General features: G+C 37.3%; 1 protein-coding gene across 10 annotated transcripts; it reads left to right on the top strand.

Moving 5' to 3' along the window:
- The first annotated feature begins 419 nt into the window (after positions 1-419).
- Positions 420-17393, top strand: PAPOLG (poly(A) polymerase gamma). Of its 10 annotated transcripts, none has more exons than XM_072332021.1 (23): positions 420-503; positions 2282-2440; positions 2517-2583; positions 3177-3258; positions 3342-3451; positions 5406-5459; positions 6379-6490; positions 7242-7331; positions 7731-7869; positions 8028-8100; positions 8183-8303; positions 8621-8705; positions 9348-9401; positions 10346-10465; positions 10769-10878; positions 12647-12768; positions 12852-13018; positions 13841-13947; positions 14024-14247; positions 15088-15189; positions 15607-15663; positions 16407-16518; positions 16645-17393. In XM_072332021.1, exons 2-22 carry the CDS (start codon positions 2289-2291, stop codon positions 16503-16505), a joined length of 2247 nt encoding a protein of 748 aa, XP_072188122.1. In that variant the 5' UTR covers positions 420-503; positions 2282-2288; the 3' UTR covers positions 16506-16518; positions 16645-17393. The 10 variants fall into 10 exon arrangements, with proteins under 10 accessions (XP_072188122.1, XP_072188121.1, XP_072188118.1 ...); XM_072332020.1 differs by having other exon boundaries at positions 459-551; XM_072332017.1 differs by lacking the exon at positions 420-503 and adding an exon at positions 583-654.
- Positions 17394-18237: the final 844 nt, after the last annotated feature.

Raw genomic sequence — 18237 nt, 5'->3', positions numbered from 1 at the left:
CTCAGCTCTTCCCCTCACAGAAGACTTTCAAGTCTCTTTAAAAGATAATTAGCAAACAGAATTCCTAACGTGTATCAGGGTCACAGGATCATTATGAAACTGTTCTCGCAGCGCCCAGCAGCTGCAGCTCTCCACAAGCAGCGCCCTGCTGCTTCGTTCTGCCTCCAGCCGTACCAAACCACAGCCTGCCTGTGGCACTCTGGCAGCAGCCTTTGTCTCTCAGGCACCAACTTTCCTTTCTCTTGAACAGTATACAGGCTTTTAAGCAGTCAAATTAAGCCAGGTTAACCTCCATTTGCACTGAACCTTAGAATTTTTCCTCTCCGTTACACCTGAAGACAAACCAGCGTGCTTGACGTTCCGCTAAGTGTTACAGGTGATTTAGCGAAAGGTATCAACACTCACTTAACACTCTCCCACAGCCACCAAGCGAAGCTCCGGCTGCAGCACTACAAGCGTATACCTCCAACACAGACGCAGCCCCGATTGAGCCTGCCGGCGAGGTGCGGCCCGGCCGTGAGGCGTGTCCCGCGCAAGGCCCCGCCCCGCCGGTGAGCGGGAAGGAGGCGCGGGCGGCGCGCAGTATAGGAGGGAGCGGGCCGTGGGCTGCAGTGGGGTCGGTGGCGTGCTGTGCACTATGGGGAATACGGACGGGTGAGGCGGCGGAATTATTGGGTCGTTCCTCTTCTTCCTTGCGCTGTTCACCGAAGCTTTGTTTCTCGCTGCCCCTGATGTGTCGTGTGAGGGGCTGGTGGGTGGGAAAGCTGCCTGGTTCGGGGAAAACCCTCTAAAAGCATAGGAGAGCCCCTCTGTGAGGCGTGCGAAGGGTGGTGGAATGGGTTAAGGGCTCTGTAGGGTCAAAAAAAAGGAAGTAAGCTGGTGGCGTTAGTTCTGGGTGGCCGAGGTCCGTCTGGCTCTGTGAATGGATTGCTTTAAGTTACGTTTCTGTATGAAACTAGAGCCTACTGGAAGGACTAATTAGAGAAAGGGTGTCTGGTATACCTGAGTGATTCCATTCTTAACGTTATTCTCTATGCTATCGTCTGAAGGAGGCATTAGGTAGTGAAGGGTAGGCTGTTTCCTCCTGTCCACTGGCTTAGCTGCTGGTTGTGTTTTTACTTACACGTGGAATACAGCAAGCAATAGAAGGAATGCAGGCTTTTCTTCTCTCTCCTATGAGACTGGTATCATAAGGAGAAAAATATTCATTGTGGATACCCTTCACTTATATATTGGCAGCTGGCGAAGTCTCTGAGCTTTTTAGAGAATATAATAGCAGACACTTGAAAAACAAGACTGTGTGGAAGAGTGAAGAAAGGAAAGCCACTAGAACGCATATACAACTAAAAGCTGCCGCTGCAATTAGATAAAGCGTCTTTGAGATAAATCCTTCCCTCAGTGGGGGAGTGAAGGCAACAATTGAAAATATAAAACGAACAATCAGTTTCTGTGGCTTTTTTTAGGTCAGCCATTGAAATTGTCCCGTGGGTCTTCCCATTTCAGCTAAAATGTATTTGGGTACCTTCATGTTTTGACTTGTTGACTAACGCAGCTGGTATTTTATACATAAATGTGTTGATAATTTTCATTCATGTTTTTCCCTGAACAAAAATAAGATAACACTAAATCTTCAGCATCAAATCTATTGAATTGTCTGCCTGATTTTCTGTCCTTCTTTACACTAAGCGTGATATCCTTTCAAAGTCGGTAGAAGCACGGCAAATCTGTTTGTTTGTTTTTTCCCTACCTTGCAGTTTACTATTATGGTATCATACTTAAATCTAACTAGAAGGAGCCTGTTATAAATTGTTTTGATTAATGTTAGTAAGAACCTGATGGGAGTAGCTTAAGTTAAACAGAATGAAACAGCAGTGTATCTAGGACTTCTGCTGTAGATGAAGTTGCCCTTAGTGGATATCAGATCTTATTTCCTGGTGACTAGTTATAGCTGTCTAGGACAATCCAAATAAATTGCGTTAAGGTATCTTAATGCAACTTAAGTTGTATCACAAATTTGTAATTGTGTTTTTTTTTAAATAGCTTTTACTGTCAGTATTGATAACTTGACCTAACATAACACTTGCAATGCAAGCATCTTAAACTCATCTAAGCAGTCTTCTTATTAATGATGAGCAGAAATTGATCTGGAAACCTGTAAGCTGGAAAATATTACCTAGAGAGGTTTTGATTTGTTTCTTTTTGTATGTTTTGTTTTCCTTCTATGGCATCTTCAGTTTGTTTTGGGTTTGTTTGTTTGTTTGTTTTCTTCTTTCTCCCATAGTACTTCTATGCTGCAGAACCAGCCACAAAGGCACTATGGAATTACCCCTCCATTTAGCTTGGCTCCTCCAAAGGATATAGATTATATTCATACTCAGAAGCTAGTTGAAGCAATGGAGTCATTTGGAGTATTTGAAGATGAGGAGGAGTTGAATCACAGGTATAAAAACACAAATATTTAATCTATTGATTTATTTATTTATTGAGAACAAATTTAACATGAGTTTTATTTGCAGGCTAGTTGTTCTTTGTAAACTGAATAACTTGGTCAAAGAATGGATTTTTGAGCTTGGTGAGAGCAAGGTAGGAATTCTTATTATGCTCTCGTCGAAAGAACTGACGTCTCTGTTTCTCTTGATGTCACACGACTGATTTATGCTGAAGTTCAACTTGTATCTTTTAAGTATAAAGCAGAGCTGCGGCAACTGGCACTGAAGTATGGTAGAAAAGATTATTAATATCAAGACTTTGAAGTCTTTGAGACAGTGAATAAACTTGTGAAGCAGCTTTATCAATTGCTTTTAGCAGTTAACAAAGATGAACGTTTTTGGGGGGTGTCAAATGGAAGTTAGATGGGCACTAATTTTTGCTTGAAGAACTCATATGCTAGACTTGCCTATTGTATAAGATAACATTAAAGTGCTGCTTCTGCAGGAAAGGCTAATAGTAGGTCTTAATTTGTATAAAAATAATTAAATGACTGCTGCATTGCTCATGCTTTTTTGAGTTGCAAGCGCTTGCTTTAGGAAAAAAGTGTTAGCCCACTAGAGATTTGACTAACAACTCAGTATAGTAGTGAAAAACTGTGTTTAAGGGTGTAATCTAAGTAACTCCTGGTAATTAAACTTACATGTAGTTCAGTAAGTATTCTAAAGAAAACTTTCTTCTATCTGCAGAACCTTCCCCCTTCAGTAGTAGAAAATGTTGGTGGCAGAATATTTACATTTGGTTCTTACAGGCTTGGAGTACACACCAAAGGTAAAGTTCTAGTTATCTGATTGTAGTTCTAATGATTGATAGTGGCTACCAGCAATAATTGGAGAAATTGAATCTCTCTGCAGGTGCTGACATAGATGCTCTTTGTGTTGCTCCTAGACATGTGGAAAGATCAGATTTCTTTCAGTCATTCTTTGAAAAGCTAAAGCATCAGGAAGAGATAAAAAATCTAAGAGTGAGTAAGCTCTTCCTCATAGACTATGTTACTTCTCCAAATAAGAGTGGTCATGCTTGAGATTCGCAACAGTAGTGAAAGTATTACAAGACAAAACTTAAGTTCTTGACCATTTTAAACAATATTTTTTGTGATACGGAGATGTTGAAGACAGGCTTTTGGTTCCTTTCCCCAGTGGCTGTACAAAATAAGGATCTTTGTGGTGCGCTTGTCTGTATACCCAGCTTTAGTAAACACTGAGATTGCCACTAAGAGTTTTGTTTTAATTTTAGAAGTTGTGAGGAGCTTGGAAATGAGGTTGTTGATTGCATGCAGAAAGCAGAAGGGTTAGCTTAAAATTAAGGTAGATGAATGTCATGTAGAAAGGCTTCTGTCAGTACTTCTTCATAGAGCTGGATTTGGTTCAGTACTTCAAATCATTCATCTCCTGTTCTTTTCTGGGTACTTAGCTTGAGATTTTACAGTAGTGATGCATATGGCAGCTAATAGGAGCTGCACAGTAAACATACAGCATTACTGCTTTGTAAAATCATTTCCAGAATATTTTATGTTGTGTATATAAAACTGAACTCCTGACCTGACAACTTCGGAGCAGGGGTAGTACCATCTTCCTTGGGGGAGGGAACTGAAAATATTATTAATGTGATTCTAATCAAGGCCTTAAGGTATATATTACTCAGGTATCTGGAGGAGGTGTTATGCCATGGTGTGCATCTTCTACAGGAGGTGGAAGGTGTTCAGACTTCCATCTGTATGACTAATCAACACAAAATGTGATCTTTAATCACAATATTATTTCACAGCTAAGCTGTAAAAACTTAGCTGTTTGCTTTGGCAGATCTAGTGGATAATATTACAGGTGCTACTAGAACAGCCATTTAGTATTGACTGTCACCAGAGATAAGTCTTTGACATCATTTTGACATCAGCTAGTGTTTCACTTGTTGAGTTAGTGATTCCTGGCACTAAATCTATAGGAGTCAATGTTTTTTAGAGCTGTAATGAGATTTGAAGGATGTTTTGGGTCATTGTTTTGAGAAGAGAAATGAGTATGTGAACTCCTCAGAAAAGGTGGCGATTTTTTCCCTCATAAGTTCTACTCTGGTGCTAGCCTTTGGTCTCCACTGTAGGCTGGCAGTCGTGGCCTTTTGCTGAACAGAGTCTAGTTTGCTTTGCCCTGGTCACTTTCACTATGGTCTGCTGGATGTTTTCTTACCTATTTTTATATGTTAGAATTTAATCAAATATTTCATGCATCCTTTTATTGTCATGTCATTTGTTTGCAGGATGCCTGAATTTCTTATCCCTAGATGCAGCGGTCTTACCTGAATGCTGCTTGCAGAGTCTGCATCTAGCTAAACATAGAAGGAAAGAAAGGCTTTGTTCCTGTGGGGGCAGGCACTGAGCATGTGAAATGGTTGTCCTTTAATGGTTTCTCCTAGAAACCTGAGCTAATAAGCATAGTGCTGGTGCTTATGTTAAGACTGAAGGCCATGTTTGTTCATTCTTGTCTGCTCTGTTTTTAAAAACAATCAATTCAAGTTGTATGCTTCCTAAACTCTATTGTATGTTGACATTTTTCTTGGAAAAAGTGATAACTTTGAGTCAGTTCAGGCCAATCTTCATAGTTAGCATGAGTGCTGGCGTATGTGGCCTCCTGCTTTAAGTTCATGGAGACAAACTATACAATAGCTTTTCCGTATTCCTAAGGTTTGGACAGTGGAAGTGCTTCCCTAGCTTAGTTTTTATCTGACAGTTACATTGGAAAAACTTCATATGTATAAGTAATGAGCTTAAGAACCTTAGTGTCAGTATACTACTGCCTGCAGCTTATCCAATTTTGTTGATTCAGTGGAAGCTCAGTACTTATATGAGCAGTATAAATTATTTCATTGTAGTCTGAGGGAAATGACAAAGTAACAAAAAGTGTTTTTAATGATCCTTTCCTCCCTAGGCAGTAGAAGATGCATACGTACCTGTTGTCAAGTTTGAGTTTGATGGCATCGAGGTAAGAATTTAATTTTCTATTTTGTCCTTTGCAATAACATAACTTAATATTGTCACGGGTCCCTGAAAATTTTACCAGGGTTTTGGTGCCTTAGGGCTTTTAGGAAACTGTAGGTGAGCATCTTTACCACAATCCGGTAGAAGACATTACAGTGGAACTGGAGTTTGGAGAAAACTAAGTACTTTGGAAGCCTGGCACACACAAGAAAATCAAGGATGTTTTGTTCTAAATTTGTGCTGTAGGCCAGGTTAGCCCACTTGAGTTATTTCCATTTCACAAGGACAGTGCAAACTGGGAATAAATTCTAAGGCTTTGCTAGTTTTTCTTGGCTGTGACAAGCTAGCTTTCTTCAAAAGGCTGCATATTGTGTATTTCACTGTTTGAGTTGTGGGCAGATTAATAAATATGTTATTGCAAATGGGGGGGAAAAAAGCAGTTTTGAAACAAATGTGATCAAGACAAAATGAAGAACCGTTCACTTGATTTCTGCCTATGTTTGTCAGTTGTAGGAATCCTTGTATCTTGACTAAATATTTTCCAATAAGTAAAGGTGTGTGTGTTGAAGTACCCAAGTACGTTACTACTTGATATGACTATGATAAAAATCAATTATTTAACGATCTTCTCATGGTCTTTATCATGTAAAGACATTTTCTTACCTCAGATTGTACCAAATATTTTAAGTCAGGCTCAGAAGGTGTTAGCACACAGAATGCTCTCTGCTGTAGTTGAGATCATAGAGATAAGATACAACTTTACTTTTTAAAGAGAAATCTTTTGTAGTCTGAAAACACAACAACAGCAACCAAAAAATATACCCAAACTGTTTTATCTAGGTTAGAAGGGAGTGATGTATTGTAGAATTTGTAAATAAAATATGGAACTTGAAGCAATTTTTTTTGTTTGATGTTTCTTTAAGATTGATCTTGTGTTTGCAAGACTGCCTGTGCAAACTGTTTCTGATAATCTTGATCTCAGAGATGACTCACATCTGAGAAGCCTGGATATAAGATGTATACGGAGCTTAAATGGTAAGCGTGTTCATGCTTCTTGAAAAAGAAAATGTTAGTGAAACTGGTACAGAATGCATGTTACTTGCTCCAAGTTCCTCTGTGAGATGCAGGAACTGATCTTTGCATACTTAAAATTTGAGGAGGTGACAGTGGGCTTTAAATTTAAATCACAGAATCACAGAATCACCAAGGTTGGAAAAGACCTAAAAGATCATCCAGTCCAACCGTTCACCTATTACCAATAGCTCCCACTAAACCATGTCCCTCAACACCATAAATGCTTATGTTAGTAGTGGGTAGATAAGCTTGTATCTTCTGCTTCTGATTGTGGTGTGCATTCTTACAGCTTACCACAGGACTTTATCCAAGTGAATAAGTAAAGCACTTGATAGAGAAAGAAGCATTGTGATTCATAAAAATAAAGATATCGAGAATACCCAAATCTTCACTAATACCAACAGATAGAACTTTTGAAAGAAAACTAGCTTTCAGAATAAATGTAGAAAGGCCATATTAAAATCTACTGGCTGGAGTCTAAGCGAAGAAACTGTTCAGTTGTATCAGTTGCCGAAAGTGATCCTGAATGTTAGGTGTAATCTAGGTAATGCAAAACAAGTCATCCGAAGTTAATTTTAGACTTCAGTATTAAATTGTAAGCAGTTGATCCAGAATAGCATAGAATCATATCATACATGTCGTTTGTACCAGACATGAAGTGGACTTGTAGCTGTTACTGCAAACTTTGATACTTCAATGTCGTTGCTTACAGGATGCAGAGTTACTGATGAAATACTACAACTAGTACCAAATAAGGAGAACTTTCAGCTCGCGCTCCGTGTGATTAAACTGTGGGCAAAACGTGAGTCATGTGATTTTATGGTCTTCGAAATTTTGAGGGGAGCCTCATGCTGGAAAGGAAGCTTAAAGTCCTTAGAAGTACTTTGGACAATTCTTTAAATATTAGTTTTTTTTCTGGGCAATAGATGTAACAAGATTCTTATTGGGAACCTGACTACAAATGATTTAGAAAAAAAATAAAAAACAATACCTGTAACAGTACAAGCAGGTCTCAGAGCAGTAGTATTTTGGGAAATGGTGTAGTAATGATTATTTATTGATGTAAGAACCAACACTTTCTGGCTTTTTTTTTTTTTTTTTTTTTGTACTACATGATCTATAGCTTGTGAAGTCTATGCTGTAAATTTGAAGCAATGTAAGTCTTTGAAAGAATAAGCTAACTACAAAGAATCCTTTCTAGGACGTGGTATTTATTCCAACATGCTGGGATTTCTTGGAGGGGTTTCTTGGGCAATGCTAGTAGCAAGAACATGTCAACTCCATCCAAATGCATTGGCTTCTACTCTTGTGAACAAGTTCTTCTCGATTTTTTCGAAATGGTAAGAGCTATTACTTCTGACAGTTACAGCCAGTATAAAGTAGTGACCTTTTTAAAACTAGTTCTTTAAAAATTGTATTAACAACTTTCAGTCCTAGCCTGAATGTCTGAGTTTTAAAATGGACAGTTGTTTATCAGTTAATGGTTTGTTTTTTATAGGGAGTGGCCAAATCCTGTACTGCTGAAACAACCTGAAGAGAATAATCTTAATTTACCAGTATGGGATCCTAGGGTATGCAGAAATTAACTGCAGAAGCATTAAATCTTTCTTCTAGATAAAACTAATGCTAAACTGAACTGTTTTAACATCTTAGGTCAACCCATCAGACAGATACCATGTAATGCCGATCATCACCCCAGCCTATCCACAGCAGAACTCTACATACAATGTATCTACATCAACACGAGCTGTAGTGGTAGAGGAGCTCAAACATGGTAAAAAAAAAAAAAAAACAAACAACAAAACCACCAAGTTCTTTCTGTGCTTTTTAACTGATTAAAAAATACAGTGTTTACTGCGTGAAAGCATTATTTGAGTTGGCTGGGTTTCATAACATGTCTTGCCCTTTCAGGCAGGATGGACCACAGAGAAATGGTCTTATATTGCCGACCAACCTAGTTTTACAACAAAATATTGGAGTACAACTGCACTGTGTCAAGGGAATTCTTGCTTTTCATCCACTAGTGTTCAAAACTTCCATTTTGCAGAGTTTATATCATGTTTTATCATGGTTTTGCAACATCAATTGCAGGTCTCGCAATTACAAATGAGATTCTCCAAGGGAAGTCTGATTGGCCAAAGCTCTTTGAACAACCAAATTTCTTTCGGAAGTACAAGTATGTATGAAATCTGTTTTCTGAACTTGGAATGATTTGTGTACTAGTAAAAGAATGATGATTATCTAAATAGATGTCACTTTCAAGTAAACATTAATGCTAATAGATTCTTAATGGGGATGAATGCAAGGGAGATGCAGAAATTGTCATATTACCAGCTGTTTTTTTCTTTTTTTTTAATTAAAAGATCAATTGCAGTGCTTTCAATGTAGCAGAATGTTATAACTTTTTCATCAGTTAATACTGTGCTGAGTGCAGGATACAACCTTACATACTTAGATTACTATCTTATCTAGATGTCATGTTATCTATATTTAAGGCAGTTTTTAATTCATTTAAAGGACTAATAGGACTAGAGGGGGTGGCTTCAAGCTGTGCTGGGGAGGTTCAGACTGAACGTTAGGAAATGCTACTTCTCTGAAAGAGTGGTCAGGTAGTGGAATGGGCTGCCCAGGGAGGTGGTGGAGTCACCAATCCTGGAGGTGTTCAAAGAACATTTGGACATTGTGTTGAGGGACATGGTTTAGTGAGAACTATCGGTGATAGGTGGATGGTTAGACTGGATGATCTTGTAGGTCTTCTCCAACCTTGGTGATTCTGTGTAATAAAGTCTTCAGCCTGTATATTTCTGTTTTATTGTAGACATTATATTGTACTGACTGCTAGCACCTATACTGAAGAGCATCACTTAGAATGGTAAGGCTTGAAAATGAGGGTTCAGTACATAATTGAAGTACAAGTAATTGTTACACTTTACTGTTAACTATATTAACAAATTAAATATTGAACTGTACAGTGTGGTATCATCTGCTAAATGAAAAACTGTCTTGTATAAGAAAACTAGTGTAAATCTTACTATTATCATAAACATATGAGTTTTTTTTTGATACAATGAAGTTTGTGTTCAAATACCTTGCTTGCAAGGTAAATTCTGACTCCAGTAAGATCTGAAGTTCTTTCATGGTTGAAATTGAGTCAGGTGAGGCTTGACTGTATATCTGTGGAAACATAAAAGCAAAAGATGGACTTGTTTCAGTTTGTCTGCTCTAAGTTCATAGCTCTTGGATTTGGGAGTAGACAACACATCTCTTGTTCATTAGTGTAAGTTATTTCCTATAGATTTTCAACTGCTTTTAAAGTCAGTGGTGTAAAAGGGTAAAAGGGTAAAACAGCATTACTCTGTGGGCATGGTTTGTGGCTTGCATCTTTATGGGAACTATATTTTCAGTTTTGGTTTGAGGAGGATAGTGGTTAATCTGTAAGAAGAATTGCATCTTCACCCAAGTGTGATTGTCCGTGATTTTTCTTTTTGAACTGCTCATCCTGATGATCTTTAGGGTTTTGCCTACTTTGAAATGCAGGTGGAGGTGCTGGAATGTGCTGATTGTATTCCTATAATTCTGATGAATTATAGTCAGTCATTAAAATAAAAACAAGTTAGATAAACTTCGGTGCTTGGAAACTCTAAAGCCCAGCTATCACTGGATCAATCTCAAACTGCAGTGTGTGATGTAAAATCTCCCATCTTTTCAGCTGAATGGAGCTTATTCCTTTTTGGTTATATTAGCATTACATTATAAAAAGACGTATAATTACTCTTTTAGGCATGGTAAAGCTGAGCGAATGTTTCTTGTTTTTAGGGTTGGCCTTGTTGAATCTAAAATTCGTGTGCTGGTTGGAAACTTGGAAAGGAATAAATTTATAAATATTGCACATGTAAATCCACAATCTTTCCCTGGCAACCAAGAACACTGTAAACAGTGAGTTTCATTACTCTTCTTAAATACACATTAGCCAATGTATTAACTTCTTTATGTTCATCTATCTCAACTTGTCTAGCATGTTCTGTGTACCTACTGTTCTGTAGGTGCAAGATTCTGAATGTTTTGAATTTTTTAAAGAAGGGCAAACTTTCAAGAAAGGTAATTGGAGCTTAAGTAAGGGCTGACTTCAGTGTTTAATTGCTGTGTACTGCTAAGCTGTTGTCTCAATCCTTTGAGGCTATTTGTCAGCATACCTGGCATCTCTGTGTAACTCATAGTTCTCTCAATCTGTCTCTTTAGGAGTCACTATGTGTCAATGTGGTTTCTGGGAATTGTATTTAGGAAATTGGAAAGTGCAGAAAGCATTAAGGTTGATTTAACATATGATATATGGTCATTCACAGATGCAGGTAAGTCTATATTTTATTTTGCTCTAGTCTTGTTTCTTTTTTGGTTCTACTGGAAGTTGCATCCTGGAGTGAAATGTGCTTCCTCCTGTGAATTATTATCTAGGGACCAATATAAAGGGTATCTTCCAATTCTGACACCTTAATGAAGTCTGTCTTAAAATGGGCATGTATTAATCATGCATAAAGGGATGAGATGCTTCCAAATATACCAGAAGCAAGGGATGGCAAATTCAGTACAGATAGGTCTGGACTATAGTATTCAACATGAAAATGGCATTGCTACTGTAAAACCAGAAAATTCCACTGTCCCAGTGGATGAGTGAAGGTTTCCCTCTTGATGTAGGCACTTGGAAACATGAACACACCCAGGTGAAACAGCAGTTCTGCAGATCATGCTGAACGCATTTGTGGAAGAACTGCATTTCATGAAGTAAAAAGTCAGATGTGAATCCTATAGATGTCTACTGGATATATCTACAGTTATTAAAAAGGAGTCAGTTGTTAAGTTTTGAAACAGGAAGTCAACTATATCATAAATTTTTAGAATTTGATATTTTTCTGAAATGTTTGTGTGTGATAACCTTAAGTTCATAAGCCCGTGATCTGTCATGTTGTAAATACTTGAAGTCTTGCGTGTAAAACTTCATATTCATCTCCTATTGTTGCTTTTGATAGATGTAGAAAAACCTGACAGTACATACAGTATTATTGTAAGGCTAGAATAAAGGGGAAAGCAGGGGAAGGAGTCATTTGAAATTAGTCTTTACTGTAGCCTACTAACTCCTGACCTGACTACTCATGAGGTTCTCAGAAACACATATGCTGTCAGGCTCGTGACCATATAATTTGCTAAAGAAATAAGGTTGATCTTCTGAAGTGGTGTCAAGTTATTTTGAATGGTGAACTTCATTAAATGTTCGTGCTGATGGAGTTTATCAACAGCATAAGCTTAGGAACCCACTCAAAAATGTCGTAAAATCTTATCACCTTACTTTGTGCTTTAGGATGTAAGACATAGAAGAATGCATCTTAACTCGTCTGAATGTTTAAGCTGAATGAGATTTTTTCCTCAAACTTGTGCTCTTGTCTATTATGTATTCTGCTCTGCTAGTGTAACAGTTAACTTGTATTTTTAAAAAATGCTTGCAGTTAAGGAAAACTGTCTTAAATTGCAATTCTTTTAAGTCATATGTAAGTAGGACTTAGTCTTCCAGAGAAGGAAGAAACTGAATTCTTAAAAATCTGAACTACAGGGGAAGTTGGATGATATTACAGGAACTGCAATGGGAGGTGGGGGGGACAACAACACAACTGCACCTTAAATATGAAGCTAGTCTGAATCTTGAATAAGGTATCTGATTTCTCTTCAGCTCTGCACAAATGGGTTGTTCCAGAAAATCAACTAGATACCTTCTCTGTTCTGAATCAGAAAACTAATGGCTATGGAATATTATTTTCTTTTACTTAAAATCAGTTCAGATATAACCTGCACAGTTAGCTATAACTGAATGCATAAACACATTTGAACTTAACTATCTGCTGTGTGTCTAGTACTGGATGTGAAATGGTCTCAAGAAGACAAGTGTTAGCTGATGTACTGTGTGGAGTACTTGAATATCATTTGGTGGTTAGTTGGGCTGGAAAGTTCTTGTTCTTCATTTGGGCAGAACAGACTTAAAGGCTTGTTCTTTCCAAAGAAATCATGTAGCTTTGAGAAATATGTAATGTGGACTTTATCATTAAGCTACGATACCAAATTTCATGTTAGTTTACAGGCAAGCGAACAACATTAACATGCTAAAGGAAGATATGAAGATTGAGACAGCTTATGTGAAGAGAAAGCATCTCCATTATTTTTTGCCTGCAGGAACCTTACAAAAAAGAAAGAAGGTATGATACAAATAATGTGACTTTTGGAAATTTTGTTTTGCTTACTCATTTTTGGAAGATTTCATTTTTCAAACTTGTTTTAGCAGAGCATGCTAAATATTAGTCAAAATGCTAGTGGGCTTTGGTGCAAAAGGGCCTCTTCAAATGAAAGCTTGAACAGTTCCAGAGACAACGACTCCAGGACACCATATAATTCATCTTCGTTAAGTGTGATATCTAAATTGGACACTAATACAGCAGAGACGGAAAGGTTAGTATGATAACCTTTGAACTGAAGAAGCTGCTGTTTATTGACTCATAATATGAACAAGGTCTAGGATTTCTTGTTTGAATCTATGAAGATCATGGGAATGTGGGATACCCTAATGGCTTTGGGAACAAAGGTGGTACCTCCTTTGAAAGTGGATCAAAGGAAATTGTTACAGCAATTTAATACGTGTGAATATGTAGGAATAAAGTAGAACTTGTTAGTAGAGCAATTAATTGGTTTTGAATATAAATATTTTTGGGTTAGAATACAACTTTTTAAAGCTGGAATATTTTATATGTAGGTAATTGGTCTTTCTAATAAAGCATGGTTATTGTCAAGCAGAAGTGAGTTATTTTACTAGCACTTATCTTAATCACAAAAACATGTACTGCTACTGCTACTGAAAGAGTGGGGCTGTGTAAGAACTTGGACATAAGATACTTCAGTATATTGCCAGCTGTGTTCAGGCCCAGTTTGGTATTGTAGAAATAGCATTAAAAAATAAAAAAATTAAAAAAAGAAAAAAGGGGGTGGCATGTTAGAAGAACAGACCCTTTCAATGAAGGAAGCAGCATGGAGCAGTGCATATACAAATCTTGAAAAAAAGTACTAGTACATAAGTACATGGGGGCTCATCTAAAGAAAATGTTCATTCTTAATGTGAAATTCAGTGGAATGATCTGCCACATTGTCAGTGAATGCCTGAGCTGTTTAATAGAGGTAGATAATTTTTTGTCTTGCATGAACATTCTGCAGCTGATCTACAAATTTTGAACTACTATTTTATTATACCAGCATTGTAAAAAATATGATTTTTCACAGAAGTGCCACAATTTGGAGAACTAATGGTGCTAACAGTAGAGAGAAGGTGACTCATGTAGCTGTGTCACCAGTGTCCAAGGGGATCTCCGTTCCAGTTATTGGTTCAAGTATGTATTAAGGTAATAGGTGGAATGCAGTCTTTAACTTCATGACTGAGGTCTAAAAGTTTGATGTTTCCTGCAGAAATGGAGTCTGCAGTTGCCATAAGAACCTCAGGACCTCCATCTGACTGCACCATTCCTACAGTAATAGGACATAATGCAGTTTCTCAACTGAGAACACGTTTTGTCCAAGGACATCATGAACTAAGTGGGACTCAAGTTACAAATCCAAAGGGTGCTGTTCCTAAACGGCCTCATTCACCTGCCTCAAAAGAATGCTCCAAGAGATCCAAAGACAGAGAAAAGGTAGAGAAGAAGGAATTAGTCTGAGGAGGATTTGAAGTAGTAGCTATTGATACAGAATGAATCAAATAACTGATAAGAAATATGTGCATACATCTCCAAGAGATTCAAGAGTCTAAACTTAAATATAAGGATGTTTTTACTAATGTAAGCATGGAAAGTTGTCTTGGATATAGTACATGTCTGGTGAGCAGTTTCTTTCATGATATGATGCTGTTTCTAGTCTGGTGACATATCTAAATGCTACTATTTTTGTTCATGCGCTGGCCAAATACCAAAGGAAATAGCTCATTTGGAAGCAGTTCTTAAAGAAATCTAGAAAACATCGTAATTATCTCTAACAGAAGCAGATATGCATCTTACAAATACAGAACCTGATTAGCTCATGCTTCTGCCTGATAACTTTGAATGCCTATCAATAGTTTTGCAATATACTCAGTAGATCATCTGCTATGGTAGAGAGCATGAAGTTGCTTGTTAAATCTTGTTTTCACGTAAGCTTGAGATTTATGCTTGATTAATTTTATTATAGAAAAAAATCTCCTTCAAGGGCTGCTTTCTGTGATTTAACCTCTGCTTTGAAGCAGAAATCAAGAACAGTTAACTCAATTTTGCATCTTGGAAAGAACCAACCTTTGGAATTATTAACTTGTACTGAATATTTCAAGCATAAATGTGAAGGATGAATAGTAAGACTTCTCAAGAGATCTGAGATTCCTGTTTGATAATGGTCTCGGTGTTGAACGTTATTATAAGAATGGCTAATGCATTGACCAAATGCTGTTGTCAGAGTGTGAAGGTAACTTTAGTCTACAAATTGAGTCCTGTGTATTTTGTTTTTAGTTAATTGGCCAGGATTCAGCCTTCAAAAGTGATGGTAATCCAGAAGATGTAAAGACAAGATCTACAGAAAATGTAATTTCAGGTGGTTTTATTCAAAGTAGAGTAAGTGGCATGTTCTTATGCTGAGAATTCATCATATATTTTGCATGCTTATTGATGTAAATAAAAGTATGCTTTTTAGTCTATGCTTGTCATGCATTAAATGGATTTTTCTGTATTGGCAAATCAAGTTGTTTAAGACTAAAACTACTATAAAGACTGAAGCATTTAACTCTTCAAAGGGAGGACAGAGACCTGTATTTATTTCTGCTTTACTCTTGAGGGCACATTCACAAATCAAGATGTGGTCTTGTTGGTAGAGTAGAGGTTGAAATATCTGAAATATCACATGTATGCTCACAGGAACTTAATGGAAATGTAGTATTTACCTAAAAGGTGGAGGGTGTCAATATACGTACATATTTACCTTTGTTCTCTGTTAAGTCATAAATACCTAATAGACCCTTTTTGGCTTTTTAGGTTGACCTCGGAGGAAGAAACAGGCTGGTTGCAAGTATTGATACATCAAGGTCACAGGTATTAGGAAGCAAAACTAGATTTTTCCCTGTGTAAGCAAAGACTTATGTACTAACTTCTAAAACTGTTTCTTCTAGTTAGTGGTAAGCCTTTACCTTTCACACTTCTGAATTGAATTGCAAACTGAAATCCATATTTGCAAAATGAAATCAAAGATTCTAAGAACTTATGCTTGGAGATCCCTGTCTCCATTTGACATCTCCCATCCCCATACTGAAAGATTCTTTCCAGTAAAAATCAAAGTGATGTGTATGTTCCTTGCAGACCTTCTTAAATGGTGCTGTAACTACTTTTAAATATTTGTATAACTGACTTCAGTGACAGGGCTGGAAGCTTCAAAGTGTACAAATAAGTTCTTGAGTCAAGTGGAATGTTGAAGAACTAAAGCTTATAACATTGGAAGTACTTTTGACAGTAGAGACATTATTGCTGACACATGGATCCAAGAGGAACAGTAGCTGCTTCTATTACACCTTTGAGCAACTTCTTTTCTGGCATGAGATCTTTTTTTTTTTTTTTTCTTAAGAATTAAGTGTGCAGAGAGGAAAATGCTCTTCTTCTGTTAACTCTAATGGTAACTAAATAAATGTGAAAATTGTAAAATATCCTTTTCTGTGAATATTTATTTTGAGCTATGCTGATTTGGTACATAAAGGATGATCTATCATCAGAAAATTTTATCTGCTGCTTCTTGATGTACTTAATTTTTTTTCTTCCCTGTGGCATCTTTTTGTGTGTTGTAGAGGCTTCGCAGTGAAGAACTACCAGACTCTTCATCTCCTGTTCCAATAACTAGTATTCGTATCGTTAAAAGATCCATCAGACTTACCTTTAACCAGTAACCAGTATCTTCAGGTAAATGGTATTAATTTGCTTCTTGGTTCATATTATCATTATTCTGTAGCTCCTGACAATTATTGGAGGGTTACTGTTGTTGTACTGCAATATTAGCTAATTAAACACTTGTTTTTTGACCTGCAGGTATTGTAAGGTACTCCTATTACTTTGTAGCTTTTACAAGATCATTTGCTGCTGAGTCACTGGCTGTGGAAATCATACTGCTATTTTTAAGTATTACTAGCTTAAACACTTGCTTCCTTTGGAACTGCTTCATGTGTACTCTGGCAGTAGCTGTACTTTTTAAAGTCTTAATCACTAGCTGAAACAGCTTTTTGAGAAAACCACCAACAGCTTGTCTTGTGACTTGGATTCAGGATGTAAGTAAGTAGGGTTAACTGCAACTACATTCTGGCTTCAAGTGTGTAGTAATGTGCTTATATTCATTTGTGCTTTCCTAGCTCATGTGGATGTATTGTTCTTATCTTAAAGTATTTCCCAGTTTGGCGCATACACCCCTGTGCATCTGTCACAATGATGCTTAAGGCAGTAGTTTTCAACTGTCTTGCACAGCTGTGTACTACACACCTATTGTCTCTCATAGAGGCCTATAAATAATCTTCACTATTGAAGAAAATGCAATAGGACTCTAAATAGTTGTATGAAAACTTGTAGTAATCTTAAATCTGGCTCTATAAACATTTATGACACTGCTTGCCAGTTAAGTGCGTTAAAGGTTTTTTTTGGGGGGTGGGGGTGGAAAGAAATTATAACTATTGATTAAAAAAAAAAAAAACAAAAAACAACAAAAAAAATCTTATTCTATGTTTCTACTGTAATTTCTTTATAATCTGGTGTTTTTTTGTAAGTGAAGTTGAATGTATTTTTCAGAGTGTTTTTTGTATGTGTTGTAAATACTATCATCCAAAGAAATCTAAAATTTCAGTCTCTCGTCTCCATTTATTATGAAAATGAGAAATTATTTTTAAAAATCTTAAGCCAAAGGTATGGGCAGGGGAGACAGGAACAAACACAGTGTTCTGCAAAGTGACAGTCACGCTAGGGTCAACTTGAGTCAATACTGCTGCTCCGTTACTGTTGATGTTTCCCTGTCTTGAATTAACATCACCTGATGGAATAGTGCGGTTTGTAAAGTGAGCTGACAGCTGATGTTTCAGTTTGCTACTTGGACAATAGATACCTCCAAGTTCCTTTTAAAAGGAGTGCTTGTCTTAGAGCAATTCTGAGCTTTGATCATCTGTAGTGTCCAGCTGTAACCTCAGTAACAAAACTTAAGGACCCTATAAATCTTGTGAAATCTTCTTTCTAATGTTATCCCTACTGCTAGTATTCCAAACTTGTGGAGAGAGCATGACCATACTCAAAGTTCTCCTATATTATGTTCGGCTTTATTCTTTCTTCAAGCACATTTTTCTTTTAAAAAGCCTTAATGGGTTTGAAAGGTCCTGTTCTTCCATTTCTAGACATTCTCCGCTCTCAAGAACAAAAAAAAAAAACAACGCCCATCTGTCTCTCCAAGGCTTGCATTTAATCACAGGTTAAAAGGAAGGAACAGAGGGTGACCCTCCATCACCAGGAGGGTCACCTGCGGGTCACCTGCTCATAGAATGAGATCAGGTTGGTCAAGCAGGACCCGCCTTTCATGAACACATGCAGGTTAGGCCTGATCCCCTGGTTGTCCTACACATGCCATGTGATCTACCTCAAGATGATCTG

Source organism: Excalfactoria chinensis, chromosome 3 (assembly GCF_039878825.1).
Source record: "Excalfactoria chinensis isolate bCotChi1 chromosome 3, bCotChi1.hap2, whole genome shotgun sequence".
NCBI classification, from domain to species: Eukaryota; Metazoa; Chordata; class Aves; order Galliformes; family Phasianidae; genus Excalfactoria; species Excalfactoria chinensis.
This window is presented reverse-complemented; position numbering and strand designations above follow the sequence as displayed.

Excerpts from the sequence above, each read along its gene's own strand:
- PAPOLG (XM_072332016.1), top strand. The coding sequence starts at position 732 with ATGTGTCGTGTGAGGGGCTG. Across the intron at positions 10,879-12,646 it reads ATGGTCATTCACAGATGCAG|TTTACAGGCAAGCGAACAAC; the intron begins GTAAGTCTATAT and ends ATTTCATGTTAG. Across the intron at positions 15,190-15,606 it reads GTGGTTTTATTCAAAGTAGA|GTTGACCTCGGAGGAAGAAA; the intron begins GTAAGTGGCATG and ends TTGGCTTTTTAG.